The 19,465-nt window shown below is 39.9% G+C and overlaps 1 protein-coding gene across 2 annotated transcripts; it reads right to left on the bottom strand.

Annotated features, from left to right (window-relative positions):
• Window positions 1-470: 470 nt before the first annotated feature.
• LOC113531346 (14-3-3 protein epsilon) lies at window positions 471-18,321 on the bottom strand. Of its 2 annotated transcripts, XM_026922028.3 has the most exons (7): window positions 18,104-18,320; window positions 10,044-10,243; window positions 8,673-8,779; window positions 7,672-7,878; window positions 4,564-4,700; window positions 3,889-3,936; window positions 471-1,634 (listed from the first exon to the last, which is right to left on the bottom strand). In XM_026922028.3, the coding sequence occupies exons 1-6, from the start codon at window positions 18,162-18,164 to the stop codon at window positions 3,929-3,931; spliced, it is 720 nt and encodes a 239-aa protein (XP_026777829.1). In that variant the 5' UTR covers window positions 18,165-18,320; the 3' UTR covers window positions 471-1,634; window positions 3,889-3,928. The 2 variants fall into 2 exon arrangements, with proteins under 2 accessions (XP_026777829.1, XP_026777828.1); XM_026922027.3 differs by lacking the exon at window positions 3,889-3,936 and having other exon boundaries at window positions 18,104-18,321.
• Window positions 18,322-19,465: the final 1,144 nt, after the last annotated feature.

Genomic DNA, 19,465 nt, shown 5'->3' on the forward strand with positions numbered 1-19,465 from the left:
ACTTTATTACCTTAAAGTAACTGTTATATTCTTGACAGTTTAATTTAGTACCAAAGTAAGTAAAAATAAATAAATAAAAGATTTAATTTATATAAGAACTAATCATCCCAACTGTACCAAACCAACAGTCCCACATTATAGACATGCCTTTAACTTGAAAGTGAGGAAAAGGCCTGACAATAATATTAAGACTTATTGTAAGGTTGCTGCAGCATCTACGTATAAAGCATCACATCTTACCCGAAATCACACTTTATACAGTTGTTGTTAAGACAGAAACTGCAGCTTTATTCATTTCTGCACTACAAAAGGACGTCCAGTCTCTCGTCTGTCTTTTCAGCAAAATTCACCGATTCAGACATTTTTAATTCCGATTCTAACGTACCGTCTAAACTCTGACTGTTTATCTAAACTGTTTATCCTCCAACATTATATACACAGAACAAACACATAAAAACACATTAGAAATGTTGTTTTTTAACTTAGGTTTGGTTTTATTTGAAGGTTAAAGTTAATCCCATGCTGTGTTTCAGTAAGAATACAGATGGTGCGCGTTGGCTCCGATCAGAATATCCAGTAGTACAAATCAGATTCAAGTTACACATACTGAATGGGTGAGGAGAAAAAGAGAAAGTTCTAGAGAGCAAGAGAGAAAATGGGAGCACGAGAGAGGGGCGAAGCTGAGGCAGAGAAATCTGCATCTGAACCAAGTTGGACAAAAATAATAATAATAAAATAAAAGCTGAGGAGTTGACCTGGGGTCTTTTTTTCCCCCATGAATGGTTAGACAGGAGCGCGTGTTCACATACAGTGCTGGAGCGACGTTCTGCATAGAGGCTGATGTGTGCAAAGCAATAGGAATAGACTGGCAGCAAAACACAATGGCTCTGAGAGCCTGCTTTAAAACGGGCACCTAAAAAATTTAATAGGCATCCCTTTAAAAACCAAGCAGAGGAAAAGGAAAAGGAAAAAAATGCCCTTTGTAGGGTGCTGCATCTCCCAGAACAGACAGCTGAGATTTAGCATCCCAGCTGCCATGACACAGTCAGCAATGTGTGTGATTACAGAAGCAATAACTCTGCCAATCACAGAACAGAGGCAAACGACGCCGTACCGCTACCGCGCGCTGAATTAAAAGCAAAGTGAGACATAAAACAAGCCCATACGCAGACAACACTCTGCAAGTTTAATACAAATAAACCAGCAGGGGAAGTTCTCCACAATGCCTATTCACTCAGGAGGTCAATTCATGTGTGGATCTGATAGTGCCAAGTTCAAGGGCAGGGGGGCGCACATTTAAAAATGCCCAGGGTGTAACCCAAAAGAGCAGAGCGCTAAACCGACATACAGGAGAGAAAGAGTGAGTGCTGGAGGAGACAGGGTGACTTCGGAGCTCTTTCGGTGACACCATGGAGACCTGAGAGGGGCGGGACCAGAGACTTGGGATGCGAGAGAGAGAGAGAGAGAGAGACAGACACAGACAGACAGACAGACAGAGAGAGACAGACAGAGAGAGAGAGACAGAGAGAGAGACAGAGAGAGAGAGAGTGCAGAGGAAAGAGTGTCCCATGTGGTGACGTCTCACTGGTTCTCGTCTTCCACATCCTGCAGTGCTTCTTTATTCAGTTCTTCACCTGAGATAAGAACAGATCAGCTCTCAGAGCAGATTCAACAAAAATCAATTCTGGTATAAACACAAACCTTAAAAATTTAATATAAGCATTACATTCATAAAGTTAATATGTGAAAATATACTCACTGTCCACTTTATTAGGAACACATGTACAGTCATGCAGTTATGTATTCAGCCAATCATGCCAATCATGTCAAGAGTGCCGGATAATTTTCACATCACACAGCAGAATGAAGAAAGTGCAATCTCTGTGACTCTGATCGTAGCATGGATGTTTATCAGATGGGCTGCTTTGAGTACTTCAGAGAACGCTGATCTCCTGGGATTTTCACACACAACAGTCTCTAAAGTTTACACAGAATGTTTGTCCCCCCATTCTAATGTTTGATGTGAACATTAACTGAAGCTCTTGACCCGTATCTGCATGAAACATTAACTGAAGCTCTTGAACCGTACCTGCATGACTTTTTTGTATTGTGCTGCTGCTACATGATTGGCTGATTAGAGAACTGCATGAATGAGCAGGTGTACAGGTGTTCCTAATAAAGTGGATGGTGAGTGTATATGTCTCAGCTTATTATTACAGATTCTTCCATATCTAAAAGCACTTTTCCACTGGACAGTGTAGTACGGCAAGGAATCGTTACTAATCCAAATCCAGAATATTCCCTAACTCTTCAAGTACTTGTGTCCGTTTCCCATCACATAATACTCATAGAAACAGGAGGAGATCTCTGGAGGTTGTGTGGTGACTAGAAAAATAAGGATGACTTGCTGCCTAGAGTTGTATGAGTTATTGAAACTTGCCAGTGCTACAATGTGGTAACCAGCTCTTTTCTATAACACTGAATGCTTTCCATCCTGCATTTAAAGGAGTAAACGATGATTCCCTACAGATGAATTAAACCGTGCATGCTAATGTGATTCGGAAGGGAGAGACATGAACAGTGGCACAGATGACGAAAACAAGTTTCAGAGACCGGCTCAGAGAGTGAAATTTGAGCTTTTTTTTTTTTTTCTTTCCTCGCTGAAGACAAGCAGTGAATAGACATAATACCAGCATGAAAAATGTTTTATAAATTCCTACACTGCAGAAACAACCAAACCTGGCTGACAAGCATCACAAACTTGACTCTGACACTCTGTTTTATTGAGAGTTTAATTGTACAATTAACTGTCTCCGGAGTCCTGCTTGTTCAGCAATATGCATCTCTAATGTGATTTCAGAATATGATATATGAAGAAATTCACTATTTGTTTTATTTAACTTATAAAGAATGTGATATTCATGAGTCTGTGTGCGTACTGTGGACATAAATGGAAGGCTTCTAACCTGAAAATGTGAGGTAAATATTAGCAACAGTAAAACATTACTGCAGGAAAATAAAGTTTCTGATAAAATTGTGATATTTTCTCCTAAAGCTGCTTACTAATGCATTTTTGTTTCCATATTGGCTCTATTTCTAACTCCATCCACATGTCCCTCCCTGGTACTCCTGGTACTCTGCCAAGAGTACTCAGGGTCACTTGTCAATGGTAATAAGAAGAAAATGTGGGATCAATGATTTGCTGCTGTACCACATTGTCCTGTGGAAAAGTGCTATAAAACAGTGATGTACTACCGTACAATTGTCCTATAGCATGCACACACACACGCACGCACGCACACACACACGCACACACGCGCACACACCATATAACATGTTATAAGTGTTCCAAAGCAACAGACTGAGTGTGTTTTTAAAGTGTCTATAAAGCTTACTCAGACACAAGATGCGGTACTGAATGTGTACAAAAAAAATATAAAAATTCATGAACTATGCAAGGCCGTGTCAGCTGAACTGGAACTTCATTTACAGGCGCAGGAACCCCAGTAGGATTTCTCGGCCGCTTGCTGCTCGGCAACGTAACCAAGGCGACTGTGCGGCCAACTGCCTCACTCCGATGTGTGGTGAGGAATTAGCAAGGAGCGACACAAAGGCCCAGAAACAAAAGGGACAGCAATAGCAATCAGTGATGTCATACGGGCTAGGCTAGCTGGAACAAGACTTCACACGAGTGCAAAGGTTTCGACTGTAGACTAATCTAATGTGAACAGGAACACCACACTGCCCTCGTGACAAAGTTCTGAGGACAATAAACAGATCTGCACTTGGACACACACAGCAGGATGCAGTGTAGTTAGTGAGAAGCAGAGGAGCAGCAGGGGTGAGAAAGAAAAGGTGAAGAAAAAGCACAGAAGAGAGATAACTTACAAAGAGGAGCTCTAGTGGGAAATGAGGGGGGTGGAGATCCTTACGAATCTACGCCAGTGACACGGAGGAGAGAGCGAGAGGTTAGAGAACTGAGAAGCATACGTTAGAGAGAGAGAGAGAAAGAGAGAAACATGAATGTAACATACCAAGAAAAATGGAAAGATAGCAGGTAAAAAAAAGAACAGAGGTGGCAAAGAAAAGCAAGAAAAACAGAAAAAACAAGGAAAGAAAGAAACAACCAAGGAAAAAAAAAAAAAAAAACAAAAAGAAAGAAAGAAAGAAAAGGTAAGGAAAAGAAAAAGGAAAGAAAGTTTAAACTGGTTAGAAATCAGACATGGCAGGGAAAAGGAAAGAACAGGGAAAAATCAGTTGTAATAAATCAAAAGGGACATAAGAAAATAAAAAAAAGCAAGAGAAATGAAATGAAAAAAAAAAGGAAAAGAAAATGGAAAAGAAAAGAAAAGAAAAGAAAAGAAAATGGTTAGAAATTAGGGACATGAAAGGGACAAGTAAGGAACAGAAAAAGAATCAGCTGTAATGAATGAGAAATTAGGGACACAACAGGAAGTGTCCACTGAACCACACATCCAATCAGAGCCCAGCGGTCGACTCGTGTAAACAGTTTACGGAGCCTCAGGCTGCTCTCGAGCTCAGTGGTCCTGCTCGCTCTCTTACCGTCTCCCTGCATGTCTGAAGTCCATAGTGTCAGGTTGTCACGTAGCAACTGCATGATAAGTGTCGAGTCCTTATAGCTCTCCTCACTGAGCGTGTCCAGTTCTGCTATCGCATCATCAAACGCCGCCTTCGCCAACCTATTCAAGGAGAAAAGCTGGGTCAAAGGTCAGGCCTGAGGAGACATGCTTGCATTTCAAGCTTCAATAATTATTATTATTTTTTTTTTTAAATGAGTAATATTTTAATAAGGCACTAGTTCCAATAATATTTAAATATTCCAATATTATTATTAATATTCACGTAATATTTAAACAATTATTAAATGTCACATAAAATCTCAAAGTCTAGACTGCTCTAAATCTTATTTATTTATTTACTGATTTATTTACAGAACCGTCACTCGAAAGTGGAGGACTTTCATTTTTACTGAACCAAACCAATACACTGCCCTCTGGTAGACTACAGGATTCTCATAGTGTTCTTTTCATTCTTAAATTGCAAAAACTGCACAACAACTTAGATTATATAAGGTATAACACACAATGATAACAGGAACTAACCTGTTCCACAACACTGAACTATAAATGGATAAAAAACGTTCTTTTAATAATTGCAATCACTGACAGATTGTTGTAGTATAAGAATAAAACACTTGTGCTTTTATAGAAAATAATCAGCAAAGGGCTGGCTCTTCCATGCCACTATACTTTAAAAGAATAGTTTTACCTCTGAATTTTGTGCTGACACGGCATACACCTTCTAAAATACTAAATAAATGTTTCCTAATTATAGTTTTTTTTAATCTATTTATGTGGCGCGTCCACTATACACATCCATGTGAATTTGTTGTTACTATAGAAGTGATAACGTTATTATAACGAGCTGCTGTTACAGAAAATTAATCAACACCTTTGGATCAAACAAATGACCAATTTATCTTACTTTAAACATTCAAACATATTGACTCTGTTGCAAAATACTAACACTGGCTTCAATCTTCAGTAATAGGAATAACATTATTAGAAGGTGAGAAGCTACAAGCGAAAATGGAAGGATACACATGTTAAGATTGAACTTGCACTTATACTAACTCAAAGACGTGATGCCTGGCCGTTAACATAATGCAGAGACATGTTCAGTTAAACAGGGTATTTTTAAAAATATACCATATTGTAAATGATGATAAAAGAACAGTTTTCCAGATACGAATCAGACCTTGCATAACAGAGCTTCAGACACTGATGAATTAGCGAGCCTCTGTAGACCTGTCCTATCAGATGCACAGCTGATGATTCACAAAGACATGAAGGGCTGGTTTGATGTTTTTCACACCTCACACAGTAAACAGCAGCTTTTCTAAAACAGCTTTCTATCACGCTCATCTGGAGGTGGTTGATGAATGAAATGCGGCGTGATCAGAAAGAAGACTTGCAATCACCCGAGCAGCTTTTATGTGCGCTAGTTATTAATATATGCATATGAGAAATATAACAATTAAACACACCACAGAGGATTAATCGAGTTAAACTGGAGTCTAGAAGGTTTGTACTGGAATTGTAAATGGGATTAATTCAGTACAGATGTTCACACCAGCAGTAAAATCTGAGCTAAATTGTTAACTGGGATATATAGAGCATTTTCATGTGCCTTGTGGTGAAAGCGTTCTCTGCCACATTCTTTTTAAAAATTGAGGGAATTCATTGGAAGTTACATCAGTAACAGACAAGTGTTACTGCATCAAAAAATATGTTCCAACATGCAAATGCATATCATGTAACAGCACAGACAGGCAGAAGGCATTTCTAATTTATATACACATAGAATCAGGATTTCTTAATGAAGGTAAAGGTGTGGGCACGTTATCTGCGTTTTCTGTTGTCTAATTACTTTGTTTTTGGGGAACTTTAATATGACCAGCTTATTTTATACACACAGAACAGCAGCTGCTCCTTGTGATTACATTCAACACTCCATTTAAATCATGGTGGCGCTGAATTGAAATGCCTCATGGGTTGACGTGCTTGACTCACCCGAGTCTGACTCATGTGTGTTTGACTTTGAACCATAAATAACCCAGCAGTCCTTCTAACTCTAGCTTTCATTTCAAAGTAACAGAGCTTTAGAGGTACAGGATATATGAAACACTCACTGCTCGTTTATTCAGGTAAAATGACTGTAAAGGTGCGCTTTGTAGGTAAATAAGTACTGATTGAGGACGCGTGTTCAAGCATGCGATATGTAACATGAACGGATCAGATCAGAAATACAACAAATCCGATCTAATCCTACGAAGATGCTTTCACACCTTCGGTTGCGTGTTTGAGAGTGTTTGAAAATGAGTGTGACGAATTGACCCTGAATCAACCTGACTGCAGGAAGTGAACCAAACAAACGCGTGTGTTTTTGGGTTGCAGCATTTTTGTAGGTGCAAGCTGCTAAACTGAGCTGCAAGGTGCAAACTGAGCCAAAGGGCAGAGCTGCAGCACTGCAGAAACACTGTGGGCTCTGAATACTTGGGCAGACAAACAAATTGAGAAAAACATTGGATACAATACACAATTTCTTCCAAAAGCTAGTTGTCTGTATAATTATCTACTCATTTATTTAGCTACAGCTCTGTGTTCTCCGTGTCCGAGTGATTTCTATACACATTTGGTAAAGGTTTGTTTACCTTTTTCCGTCGCTTTATTTCTGACCAATCAATGAATGAGTTTTACAAACAGATTTTCAGCCCTGCATGCCCCTCAGCCAACATTTTCTTTGCTTTTTGGTTCGTTTAATCATGTGCATTGTGAAGATCAAGCTGCAAACGGATAAAAGTATCAATTCCACACTGATATGGCTAATAGACACAAGCATGAAAATGCCCTCGGGCATGATCGTAATTCCCAGTATTGAATCTGTGCATTCCTAATCTGTTACTTGCTTTGCATATTTGTTCTTGTACTGAACCACCTTCTGAATGGAGTGTATGGGAAGTGCATGTATTTTGCCCTCAACTGCAATATCATGCACAGAGACATCATAGAACCCATAAATGGCACAAATCTACTTGTTGATAATAAGTTGATAATTCAGATCAGTTCAGAAGCTATGTCTGGAGCTGACCTGCAGGCGCGGTCTGGAGAATTGAGGATCTCGTAGTAGAAGACGGAGAAGTTGAGTGCCAGCCCCAGACGGATGGGGTGTGTCGGCGGCAGTTCGATCATGGCAATGTCGCTGGCTGCTTTGTACGCTACCAAGCTGTTCTCGGCTGCTTCCTTCCTGTCGTTGCCTGTAGCAAACTCTGCCAAGTACCTGTGGTAGTCGCCCTTCCTGTATATACACACACACACACACACACACACACACACACACACACACACACACACACACACACACACACACACACACACACACACACACCTCGAAGCTTAAATTTTGTTTCAGAGTGTGAGAAATATCAGTGCTTAAAAATAAGGCTGATTATAAAACAATAAATTGTCACTGTCGGAATTATTCTATGGAGCTAATTTTGACTAATTACTTTCTTCAGCAGTCACTGTAAAGAAAGATTAACATTTACAACTTGCAGAACTTTCTGGACCGTGTTCAAAATGACCAAACCAGGACAGTGTTTACATCATGAGCAGAGCACAGGGTCACAGCGTTTAATTTTAATAAGTACATAATGAGCCGTAATCCCTAGGTAATTACTGCATTGGATGTTCAGTATGCTATATTTAAAAACGTTCACCGCTTCTGGCAAGCTGTAACATGCAACAAAATAATCAATAGAAAACAGACTGTGGAAGGCTTAAACAATCAAACTAGCGAAAACTGTGCTAACAGTGTCAAACGTTTATCACTTAATGTGTTCCAAGGAGCAGGTGATATAGATAGATACCGTAGTTATATTTATTACAAGAGAAAATTCAAGTGTTTCCGCCTTACACACGTAGACACCAAAATAAGTGAGTAATAAACACTGTAATATAAAAGGTAAATAAAACAACACACTTTATTGACTAATCACACTATCGAGATTTCTTCATCATACTGCCCAGTCCTGTGTTAATTGACAGTACTGAAATAAAATAAACCGTTTTGTCGTGTGAATGTGAACATACATTTTGTAATAGAAGACCTTTGACTCGCCCGTGTTGGCTGCAGGAATGAGGTGCTTGTCCAGTACATCCAGAATGTCGTTACAGATTGATTTCAGCTCTTTCTCAACCTATAAAGGAAACACAAGTGTTTTGTATCAAGAGGAGATAAGAAGCCAACACTAGGGGTGTACAATAAATCAGTCACAGTATTATTCCACCATTTAAAATACACAGGTGCTTAGAATTACACAAAGGATATACACCAGCCAATACCATTTTCTTACTAACAGATTAGGCTAATGTTATCATCATGGAAAGGTCATGCAGGTTGAAGACAACACAGTGGAATATCTGTCCTGTGCAGGAATTGCATGGAACATCTGGTTTCTATGACCTTAAAAGAAAAGAGCTTCAATAACCTAAGGGTGCTTTCACACTTGTGTTTGTTTCCACACACACACACACACACACACACACACACACACACACACAAAAAAAAAAGCACCAGCTGGAGTTTCTTTGGTGCTAATATGGAGAAAAAAGGTGAAATGGGAACAGGGGGAAGGGGGCAGGGGGGTAAATCAGCTCACACAACATGCAGACTGTAACCATAGCAACATTAACAGTCATACTGATGCTGGCTAACTAACTAGCCTAGCTTGCTATCTACATTAGATTTAGGTTATTTTCAGTTTTATGGCAATGCTGGAATATTGGCAATAAAATACTTTTAGTCAGCATGTCATAAAATTCCTTATATTCACTCAAGAACATGATAAAACTTTCAGCAGCACACATGTTTGTTTTCCCCAACATGCTACCTGATTGGCTGGGACACAAAACACTTGGCCTCACTTTTTTCAACTCTGGAAGCTCCACTGTGACATACATACATACATACATACATACATAAAAATCGTAGCCAGGTCTTTTTAAAAGAAGCAGCATTCTGTCCACCTTGCAGCTGCTTCCCACACAATTGCATGCAAAGCACTGAGGGAAAAAGTACATTTGTGAAAAAACTGGCAAGTGTGAAAGCACCATAACAGTTCATTAAGGGAGAGATGGTGAAAATCATTTCATGCTTGTTCTTTGATATTTGTACGTCACTACAGATGTTTATGAAACCTACAAGAAGTCGGAATTTTGAACAACTCTTAGGTGTGATTACCACCAGACTGTACACTGTGACACTGTAACAGGTCCAACAAAGCAACATAATAAACTCAATAAAGATCGCAAGCTTTGAGATGAAATATCTGGAATAACATAAGGAAGAAACACATACACACACACACACACAAAAAAAGCCTCAGCTTTGAACAGTCAAACACAGCGAGTGAATCTACGATGCTCAGTTTTAAAGCCACTGATCCAATGACGCGCTCTCACCGTTTGCCTGTATTCACGGATCATTTTGAGTTTGTCTTCTCCACCTTTGCTCTCCTCCTTCTGCTCGATGCTGCTGATTATTCTCCATGAAGCTCTCCGTGCACCAATTACGTTCTTATAGGCCACGGACAGCAGGTTCCTTTCCTCCACCGTCAGCTCCACATCCTTCCCTGCAACGCTCTTCATAGACTCCACCATTTCTGCATCACAAACACACACAAGCCACATCAGCTGTGAGTTTACACTGCAAACTTCAATGACAAAAAAAACAGAAGAAGAAGAGCTGAAAGCTGATTAAGAAATGCAGGCTTGGTTGATTAAAGACAGTGACTGATTGTGTTTTTTCTTATAACTATGGACCCGGCTATAGTTTTTACTCCTGAGCATGAAAATGGAATTTTGAAAATTCTCCAAATTTGAGGGCGTTTTCGTAAAGCTTCTTTTTCAGTGACCCAAAACGCTGTTTTCTTTTGGACAAAAGATGAATAAAAGATATCCGTATACATGTGGACAGGGTCTATGAAACACATCAGTCATTATTTCATTATATTACACCTGATAAACACACGTCTTTCGTCAGTGACAAGAGGAAAATTTAATTACAGTGGAAAAATATACTCGACTACACCAGATCAAAGCTAGCCAACACTGGGACAGTTATTTAAAAAAAAAGCCCTGAACCTCTGAGTCAACCACCTTGTATGTATGTGTATGTATGTTATGGAGGCAAACTGTAAAGCATGGATACAATTCCACAAAGCAGGGAAGAAAAGATTTTGAATCACCGACACTGATGCAAATATGCTTGAGTTTTAAAAAAAATCTCACTGTGCACAACAGGATTAATGCTTGCTCCTTGTAATCGCACATGAGCGCCAAAATAAAAATCAGTGTATTAAAATCTGGTTTGTAACAGTAGATGAAACTTTAGCAGTGAAAGTTTAAAAGAAGTCTTTGTTTTTAATAAACATATAAATTTGTTTTTTGCCATAAATCTGAAGCCTAGATCTGGTTACTCCCATATTAGAAGGGTTACAAGCTGTGGCTATTTCTAAACACGGTGACCTTTAACCTTTCCCACTGAGCTTGTTGCTGGGTAACCCTCAAGTTGAGGAGGGGGAGTTCTTGGCCATTAGGCAGGGTTGATCTTCTATTCTGCCTAAGAACAGGGACGACAGGTTAAAGAGCGTTCAAGCCTTCAGGCCATTCAGCAAGTGTCAGCACTATACAACAAAAGCTATTAGTTTAAACACAGTGCTGGCAGACTGAGAAGGGACTGCATGTACTCTGGCCAAAAGCATGACTAAATTCACTATGGTAGTATTTAAGATCAGGTTGCCTTCTGTAAGATGCAATGGTGTTTCTGAAGTCATTGCTATGTGACTCAGCTAGCTGAAAGTGAATGACTAAATTTTGTTCCAAGAAACATGAAATGCGGCCATACTGCCGTGTTATTCTCCATAAAATTCATTAATAAATCAGGGCAGAAAATCAAACCTTTTGTTAATCATTATTGCCATATTGGCCTTTGTGATACTGACATCACCGATTTCAAATCACTCCAACACTGTCACACCGATTTCAAATCACTCCAACACTGTCACAATCAAAGAGAAAGAAATAAAGAAAATTATTAACAATAAACATTACTGCAACACGCGCGCAAACAACACCCTCAATAGCCAGAACAATAGGGGATCATAGAACAATAAGGAGATCATAGATCAGAAGTCTTTAAACTGTGTGGCGCTCCCAAAAAAATTGCAGAGTTGGTGCAGATGAGGAGCTGAGATGGGAAATGCACATATATATATATATATATATATACGAATAAATATAAATGACGTTTTGTGCAGGAGTGCCGTATTTTAACGTGGGAGTAAGCAAGAACAAGTAATTACTCAATAATACCCCATTAAATCAACATCTGAATCTGAAATGATTGACAGCTGCGTAGGTGGTTTAAAATCTCAGATGTTAACTGCCACGCCTGGAAGCCACTTCCGCTCCATCCGTCTCACAACGGTAAGTGGGCCTCATGGGGGTAAAAAGTTTGAATACGTCTACCATAGATATACATACTGCTCAGATTTTGGGATGGTACTGCAACACGAATGCTGCGTTCAACTAATGCTCCTAACTCCAAAAGAAAAACCAAAGAAAACGACCCCTCAATTCAGTGGTCCCCAGACAAATGTAATTAATTCCAGATACTCAAAAATTATTTCATTTAATCATGTATTTTGGCCATGTGGTTACATGTCACTGAAAAAACAGCTTTGGTTGGCAGTTGAACCGATTTAAAACCCAAAAGCAAGAACACCACTGGCCATGCAATTTGAATAAACATCCATTAACACAAGCTATGTGAAGCCAGATTTAAATCCTAGGGGAAAAAATCTTGCCAATCTACTTGTATTATAAATATATCCAGCAAACAAGTAGTGCCTATGATTACAAAACACCTAAAAACATTAACAAAGACCTTGCCCAGGAAATCCTTGTGCATAAAGTACTTTCTTTGGACTGTTTCTTGTCCGCTCTTTAATAAAGTTTTAAGAGATTACGAGAAGACGCCCTTTAATAGTGTCATTTCTCCCTTGCTTCCTCTCTCTAATGGAGAGGCTGGTGGACTGCCAGCATGTTTTGCGCAGAATGCAGAAAAGGTCCCATCATTATTCTACAATGCGCATCTAGGACCTGTTTTTACTGGACTAAATTCGTAGGAATACAAAAGGGCTAAAAAAAAAAGAACAGAAACACCCTCTGCAAATGCTAGGACATGCTGTAGTGCTCTGTACGCACAAGCTCCTGGCCATTTCTAATGCGGTAGGCATGCAAGGTGCGAGCCCAAACACGCAGCGAGGAGCTGATTCATAACTCTGTCCCAGAGGACCCGCCTATGTCAGACAGACAGATGCACTCTGTGAAGATAAGCAGTGAAAGCAGGGGGATGATATCATCGGAATGGGAATGCGGAGTAGCATAACGTAGTACAACTCTGAGCCAAGACTGATGCATTGTTTCATTTTGTGGCCTGAGTACAAAACAGAGTAAATATGCAGAGAAATTTGCAGCCTTTCTTGAAAAACAGCCGTTACCAAATTTAGGACTCTAAGATGGGTGACGAAAAACATCCATTCTGGTGCAGTTTGCAATTTGGCCATCACTTAGCATTTCTGCTGTGCCTGGCAATATTGCAGTGAAGTAACACTGGAGAAGATAGTTGTTAGCTTTGGTGCTTTGGAGAATGGCAGCTACCTTACCAATCACATGCATTTCTTTCTTTTTCAAACTTAGTGCTGCAACACAGGTTAATGCTGCCAAAGCAGCTGTGCTACTGGCTGATGATGCAAATTCCAGTTTGCCAAAGTTGAACTCGACACAAAGTTTCCTGAGCAAATGCCATTCGCATTGATGCAAAACATCTAATCATGGCAAATCTGATTATGATTTCCTTGATAAAAGGTACAGCAGAAATGGTCATATCAATAATGGTGCTCCCAGATGTCTGGCTGAAGCTTCTGGGAGATGGGACACCCGAACATTTGAATTAAAAAAAATGTGGATTTACACATTGCACGATTCAATCAGAATGAGTAAAACTTTGGATTGATATCTTTAATCACACAAAAACGGAACTACAAGAGAACCCATGCCGGCTGCAGGGTGGAAAGCTTTACTGTGTGTATAAGGTAGTCTAACAGGCGAGGCTGATGTAAGACTTGTTCTTGACTATAGATTGCATGGTGTGGAACTTCATAGTAGGAAGGCAGGGGCAGGAAAGGGGGGCATCACCATTACACCACTGCAATGGAATTCTCACAGGTCAGGAGCCTCCGACAGCGTCCAAAGCACCGCCGACACTGCACTTCCTAGTAACGGGAACAAAGAAAAGATGGAAAGACGAGGAGATGTCGAGCGAGAGCCTATTTTAGCGGGATTTCCCCCCGCTTCTGGAGTGACAAGTAGAAGGGAATGGACAGGATGAGCCTGTTCTGTTCTGAGCTTATGTAAGAGAAGAAGAACACCCCCCCCCCCCCCCCACCCCCCAATTCCACCTCCCTCTCTCCTTCCGAACGCTCTCACACACATGGGGCTGCATTCCTCCCCTTGTGAGCTCGGCTGGTTCGACCTCAGCTGTACCCGCTGCCTCCTGGGTTCCTGCCGGCTGGTTGTAAAAGGAAGACATCATGTTCTCCAAGAGCACCGTAATGGAAATATATAGCACAGAGGCTATGTTCCAAGACAATGGCCAATGACAGTGCATTAATTTGTCATTTATTCGTCATTTATTCATCCTGGTCAGGAGCGCAGTGGATCTGCAGCCTCTCCTACAAACACCCTGGATGAGACACCAATCAATCTCAGAGCACCTACGTCTACAGGTTTTGACGTGTCCTGATAAACAACGTTATCTCAAAAACCAAACCAGTTAAAAATAATTAAATAAATAAATAAACATATACATTATACACACGCACATATATACAAACACACGGAGCTTTATTTAATTTCTTCTTACACGGGGACTCCACAGACTTTAAGTACACTGAGACACTTACGGAAATCAAGCATTATTATTAAATATATATAACGTTTAACAAGTTTATAACTCAAGTGAGTAAAAGCTTGTCGGTCAAATGACTCTTAAGTTGAACACAACTGGTCAGGGGAAAACTGACGACGAGGGTAGTTGTGATAAAATGAAACACAGCGTAAGGCACTGAAAAAAATGGAAGTTGCTACAAAACTACATATGACATTCAGACTTTACATTCAAAGACTTGAAAAGAACTCACTTATATAATGATCCTCCTGCAATATCACAATCATGGATATTGAAGACAAAAAAGCGAATGTTAATGTAATGAAACTAATATGTTTTCTGGCTGTTTCTGCTCGTTTTTTGGTACTGGTGTATAGATAACTGCTGAACGGGTCAGACCAGACACTGACCCCTAATAACAGGACTGCACCAAATTTCAAAAAGTACTTCATAGAAAGGCCACTTCTTAATCATTCCTGATCAACATCAAACATTGATCGGTGCTTAGTAATACAAAAAATTTTTTTTAAAACTTTAAAAATACAAACATGTACAAGCATGTAATTCTCATCAGCATTCTGCTCTTAGCATCTCCTCTGTACAACCTCTAATCACACCACTTTCTCTTCAGTGCCCTAGATATCTGAAAGTGACCCAACTCGCACCAACACGTTCAAGCCTGTGCACTGGATCTGCCTTTAATTTAGAGCAGAACGGCCCTCCACGATTACGCATCAGAATCCAGAACCATCTGTACCCTGGAGTACCTAAGAAAGCAGGAGAAGCTGATGACTAGTAACTAGTCAACTAATCCAGCACTTATTATACTAATCAATTAGTTGGTTATATATTAAGTTTACCACTGCAGTAATGGCGCACAAAGCAAAGCCTAGGGTGCCGATATTTTTAAGGCTCGATATGGAGAATATGGCGTGCAAACTAATGCAACATAAATATGAATGAATCAACTTTTCACTGTTTCTGAATCACTACCAAGTCTGTAGTGTACTATAGAGGCTCTACAATGTGGTTACATTAAACACTGATGTAGTGAGCATATATAGTTAACTATACTTTTAGGATTCCAGCTCACTTGAAGATCATGGGTAGAGCAAGAAATGTCAAACTGAGCTAAATATTAGTGATACAAAACCTTTCTGAAAACACTTCTAACATCAGATGAGAAACTGTGAAAGCTAGGAGAAAAAAGGACGCGTAAAAAGAAACAAACTTTGGAGACGTTACACTAAAACACTGAAAATGTCATGCTGTCCAGGAGAAAAGTGAGTCTAGCTAGTGTTTTTGCAAATAGTGGCATCTGACCTGACTCGCGACAGTTCTAACTGATCTGCACTATTTTTAGCTCCATGCATGTGAACATCCCGGTTAGACTCGCATGGTACCTGGATAAGAAAAGGAACAGAATTGAGCCCAGGTGCTTAGTTATGGTACGACTCACTCAAAGGAAATAAAAACAAAATAAAGAATCAGGAATATGTTACGGTATAGTGTTGTACCTGAGCATCTGATGCTAGTAGACTCAGGGTTCAATCTAACTCGCTGCAACCTTCTGTTGCTGAACTTTTCATAAAGGAAGCTAAAGGAAAAATCAACCCTTGCATACTCATCTTAATACTTAACAAGTGATCTTCAATAGCACCCAAGATTTATTGTATGAGTTGAATTTTATTTTAGATTAATGTCTTTCATCGTCATGTCAGTCTATTTTCATTTTAATGGTTTAAACATTACCGTTTGACTACCTGCTCATAGCAGAGCCAGTGGGATTTCACCTTCAGTTCATCTCTACCTGAAGAGAGCACTGCAATGGCGCGTTAGTGTTTCGTCTACTCGGTTCTCTGTGCACTGCTCGTCATCTCGTAGATCACTAACTTGCTGAGTCTATAGTGTTATAGCTGCATTGCATCCTGGAACTCTGAGTCTAACATTTGCGCCAATGCCTCCTCTACTTTGTTGTTGTATTTCTCATTAATATAACTTTAAACAATGTTGTTTAAAAAAATCAGTGAGTCAGAAAAGAAGCTTACTCTTTTGTGTTTAGGAGCTACCAGTGAAACCAGATCGTTATTCCTTGTATTTAAGATTGCTGAACCGTGTTTTCCTATTAAACGCCGATGTTCCTGCACAAACAATAGCAATGTCCTCTTGTGACGTCAGCACGGCCACAACCACTAACTTCTCACAGGAATAACGTTAAAACGGCACCAGCCAACAAATTAGGACCAGAACTACTAAGCACAGCACAATTCTTTCAAAGTAAACACATTTAGTGTGTTTAAGGGTGGACTCTTCCTTTAATTCAGTGTTTTAGGCCAGTATCTACGCTGATGTTGTTCACTCCTAAAGCACAGAGGATGTGTGATTACAAAGCAACCTCCACTGCACTGCTACATATCCTGATTGACATGGAAAACCATTTCTCCGCAGTCTATTAAACATAAATAGCTCTTCAGACAGCAATGGTCTGATTTATTTGGCTAGCTCTTCTACCAAATTCGTACTAAGTCTTAGAAACGACATGTGATGCCACATTAGCTGGTTAATAAAACGCTCAGTTTGGGTATATTGAACGCAGCATGGATGGCTAATAAAATAACGCTAGCTGTTAAAGAGGGTGAATTTTATCTAACTTAACTACTAAAGTTTGACTGAGTCATATGAGTTGGTTTATAACTAGTTAGGGGCACAAGCTATGAAATAAAATTAGCCAGCTGCCTAGGTCTAGCATTACTCGTGTTCACTTTAAAGGCAGAAGCTAACGCTACTGCATATTATTACGCCTTTTATGCTAATTAAGTAAAATATAAAGTTACAGTGCAGTGTGAGTCAACGAATTAGAGTATAACTGTATATCTTACTAAATCCAAAATCACTCTAAAGACAAGTGTGCGCGTTTAAATCAATATTAAGCCTTCTTGTTAATAACGTGACTCGGTGATATAGTGCTAGCTAGCATGCTGTTAGCCTGGAAATGAGCAGTTCATCTAATCTCAGCGGCTCAAAATGACGCGTTCATTAACACTGCTGCTGCTGTTTAAAATGATAATATTCTGAAAGTATACAATGGTGAAATGTGTGTTAATTGCAAAGAATATGACTGAGTTTGGCTGGGTTTCAACACACAGAGAGAGAGAGAGAGAGAGAGAGAGAGAGAGAGAGAGAGAGAGAGAGAGAGAGAATAAGGCCTCGGCTAAGCGGCGCTATCGCTAGCGCTACTCCTCCTCCCATCTCATTAATCATAACCGCTTAATAAAGGAGTCTCTCCTTTTCAATTAGAGACCCAAATTATTATTTTCTCTGCATAAACAATATGAAATAAAGCAGCTTAAACTGTTCACATGACCCTCCCGACTCATACAGACCTTCCAATTATTAAAAAAATGACTTGGAAAGGGCCTGGGAAGAAGCTAACAGGCTAACAGGAGAAAGTGTGGAATAAGCAGCGCGCGCAGTGCAAACCTCGCGCCGCGAACACAGCACTCACACTTACCGTCGTATCTCTCTGCTTGTTCGGCAAGTTTTGCCTGGTATACAAAGTGCTCTCGGTCCATGTTGCTCGGCGTTCGTGACAGAGCGAAGAGGGGGGAAAAGAACGGCTCGAAGGTGGGCGAGTCTGTCTGAGTCAGTCGGTGGTTCCTGGCGGAGCAACACCACAGCAGCCGGGCTTCCCGCTCTACCGGTAGCTAACGCGTCATTTTTCCGCACCCGTATTCCGCAAGGCCACGCCCCCTGCTATACAATTGGCTCTACGAGCTCGTATTCGAAGCGCGTGTTCCAAGAACTAACAACCAATCAAATCATAGCATGCGGGATATATCAAAAGGAGACAATCCGTGAGTAGACAATCCGTGAGTAGGGGCTAAACAGAATACGGATGGGGGGAAAAATATATAAGTAGATAGGATTCCAAAGATGGCGTCGGAACTCCATGCAGGAAGCAGGCGGTGAGCTCAGTGCTTTTCCACACACGCGTTCGTGGCGCAAAACCACAGCTCTGTTCCTACCCTCCAACCTGAAACTGAAAAAATGACAAAAATATATATTAAAGAATACAATTAGTTATCTTTTAAATTGTCCTTACAAAACTTAGGGGTGCTAAAACTTTTTGCAGCCAGCAACACCTCTCAGGCAAATGTGCCATGTTTATTCACTGAAGGCTAGTTACAGTTTTAAAATATAAAGACATTCTGTAAGTTAAACAGCACTTTCCTAGTTCTGTAAAGTGCAGTTTTACTCACATGTACATTATTTATACTTGTTTTTAAGTTATTGAGCTTTCGATTAAACCTGTTAAATCAATTTCAAATGGTTAATCAATTAATAAGTAAGGAATAAAGCATTTGGGGTCGTGCTGCTACAGGAAAATAATCAACGACAAGGATGGCCAGATTCCATTATGCCAAAGTTAATTTTTTTTCCAATAACAGTACATTCCGACATGTTTTATTACTCTTACACCACAATTACAACTTATTAACAAATGACACATTGTGATTTTTATCCGTTTATAGTTACATGTAAGGTGTGGAATGTCCAAAAGAAAATTTAGGCCCTGTTATCAATTGACACTGTAGCAGCCATAAACAGTGGCTCCCTCACTAGCTTCTCTTTTCTCCTTTTTCTTTAAATGAATGAGACAAAAAAAAAATTCAGCTTGCCATATTTCCAGGAAACCAGAAAGCAGTGTCCCATCCTGAAGACTTTCCCATGACAAAGCACTGACACTGGAGACTCCTTCCACCTTTTTTTTTTTTTTAAACAGAAACCTTATCAACGTTTTTGTTTTTCACTGTTAAATAAGAGCATGTTTTTAAATTCTGTTGTTTAGCAGCCTTAGACTACATCCTACAAG

The sequence above is a fragment of the Pangasianodon hypophthalmus genome, chromosome 27 (assembly GCF_027358585.1).
Source record: "Pangasianodon hypophthalmus isolate fPanHyp1 chromosome 27, fPanHyp1.pri, whole genome shotgun sequence".
Classification (NCBI taxonomy): domain Eukaryota; kingdom Metazoa; phylum Chordata; class Actinopteri; order Siluriformes; family Pangasiidae; genus Pangasianodon; species Pangasianodon hypophthalmus.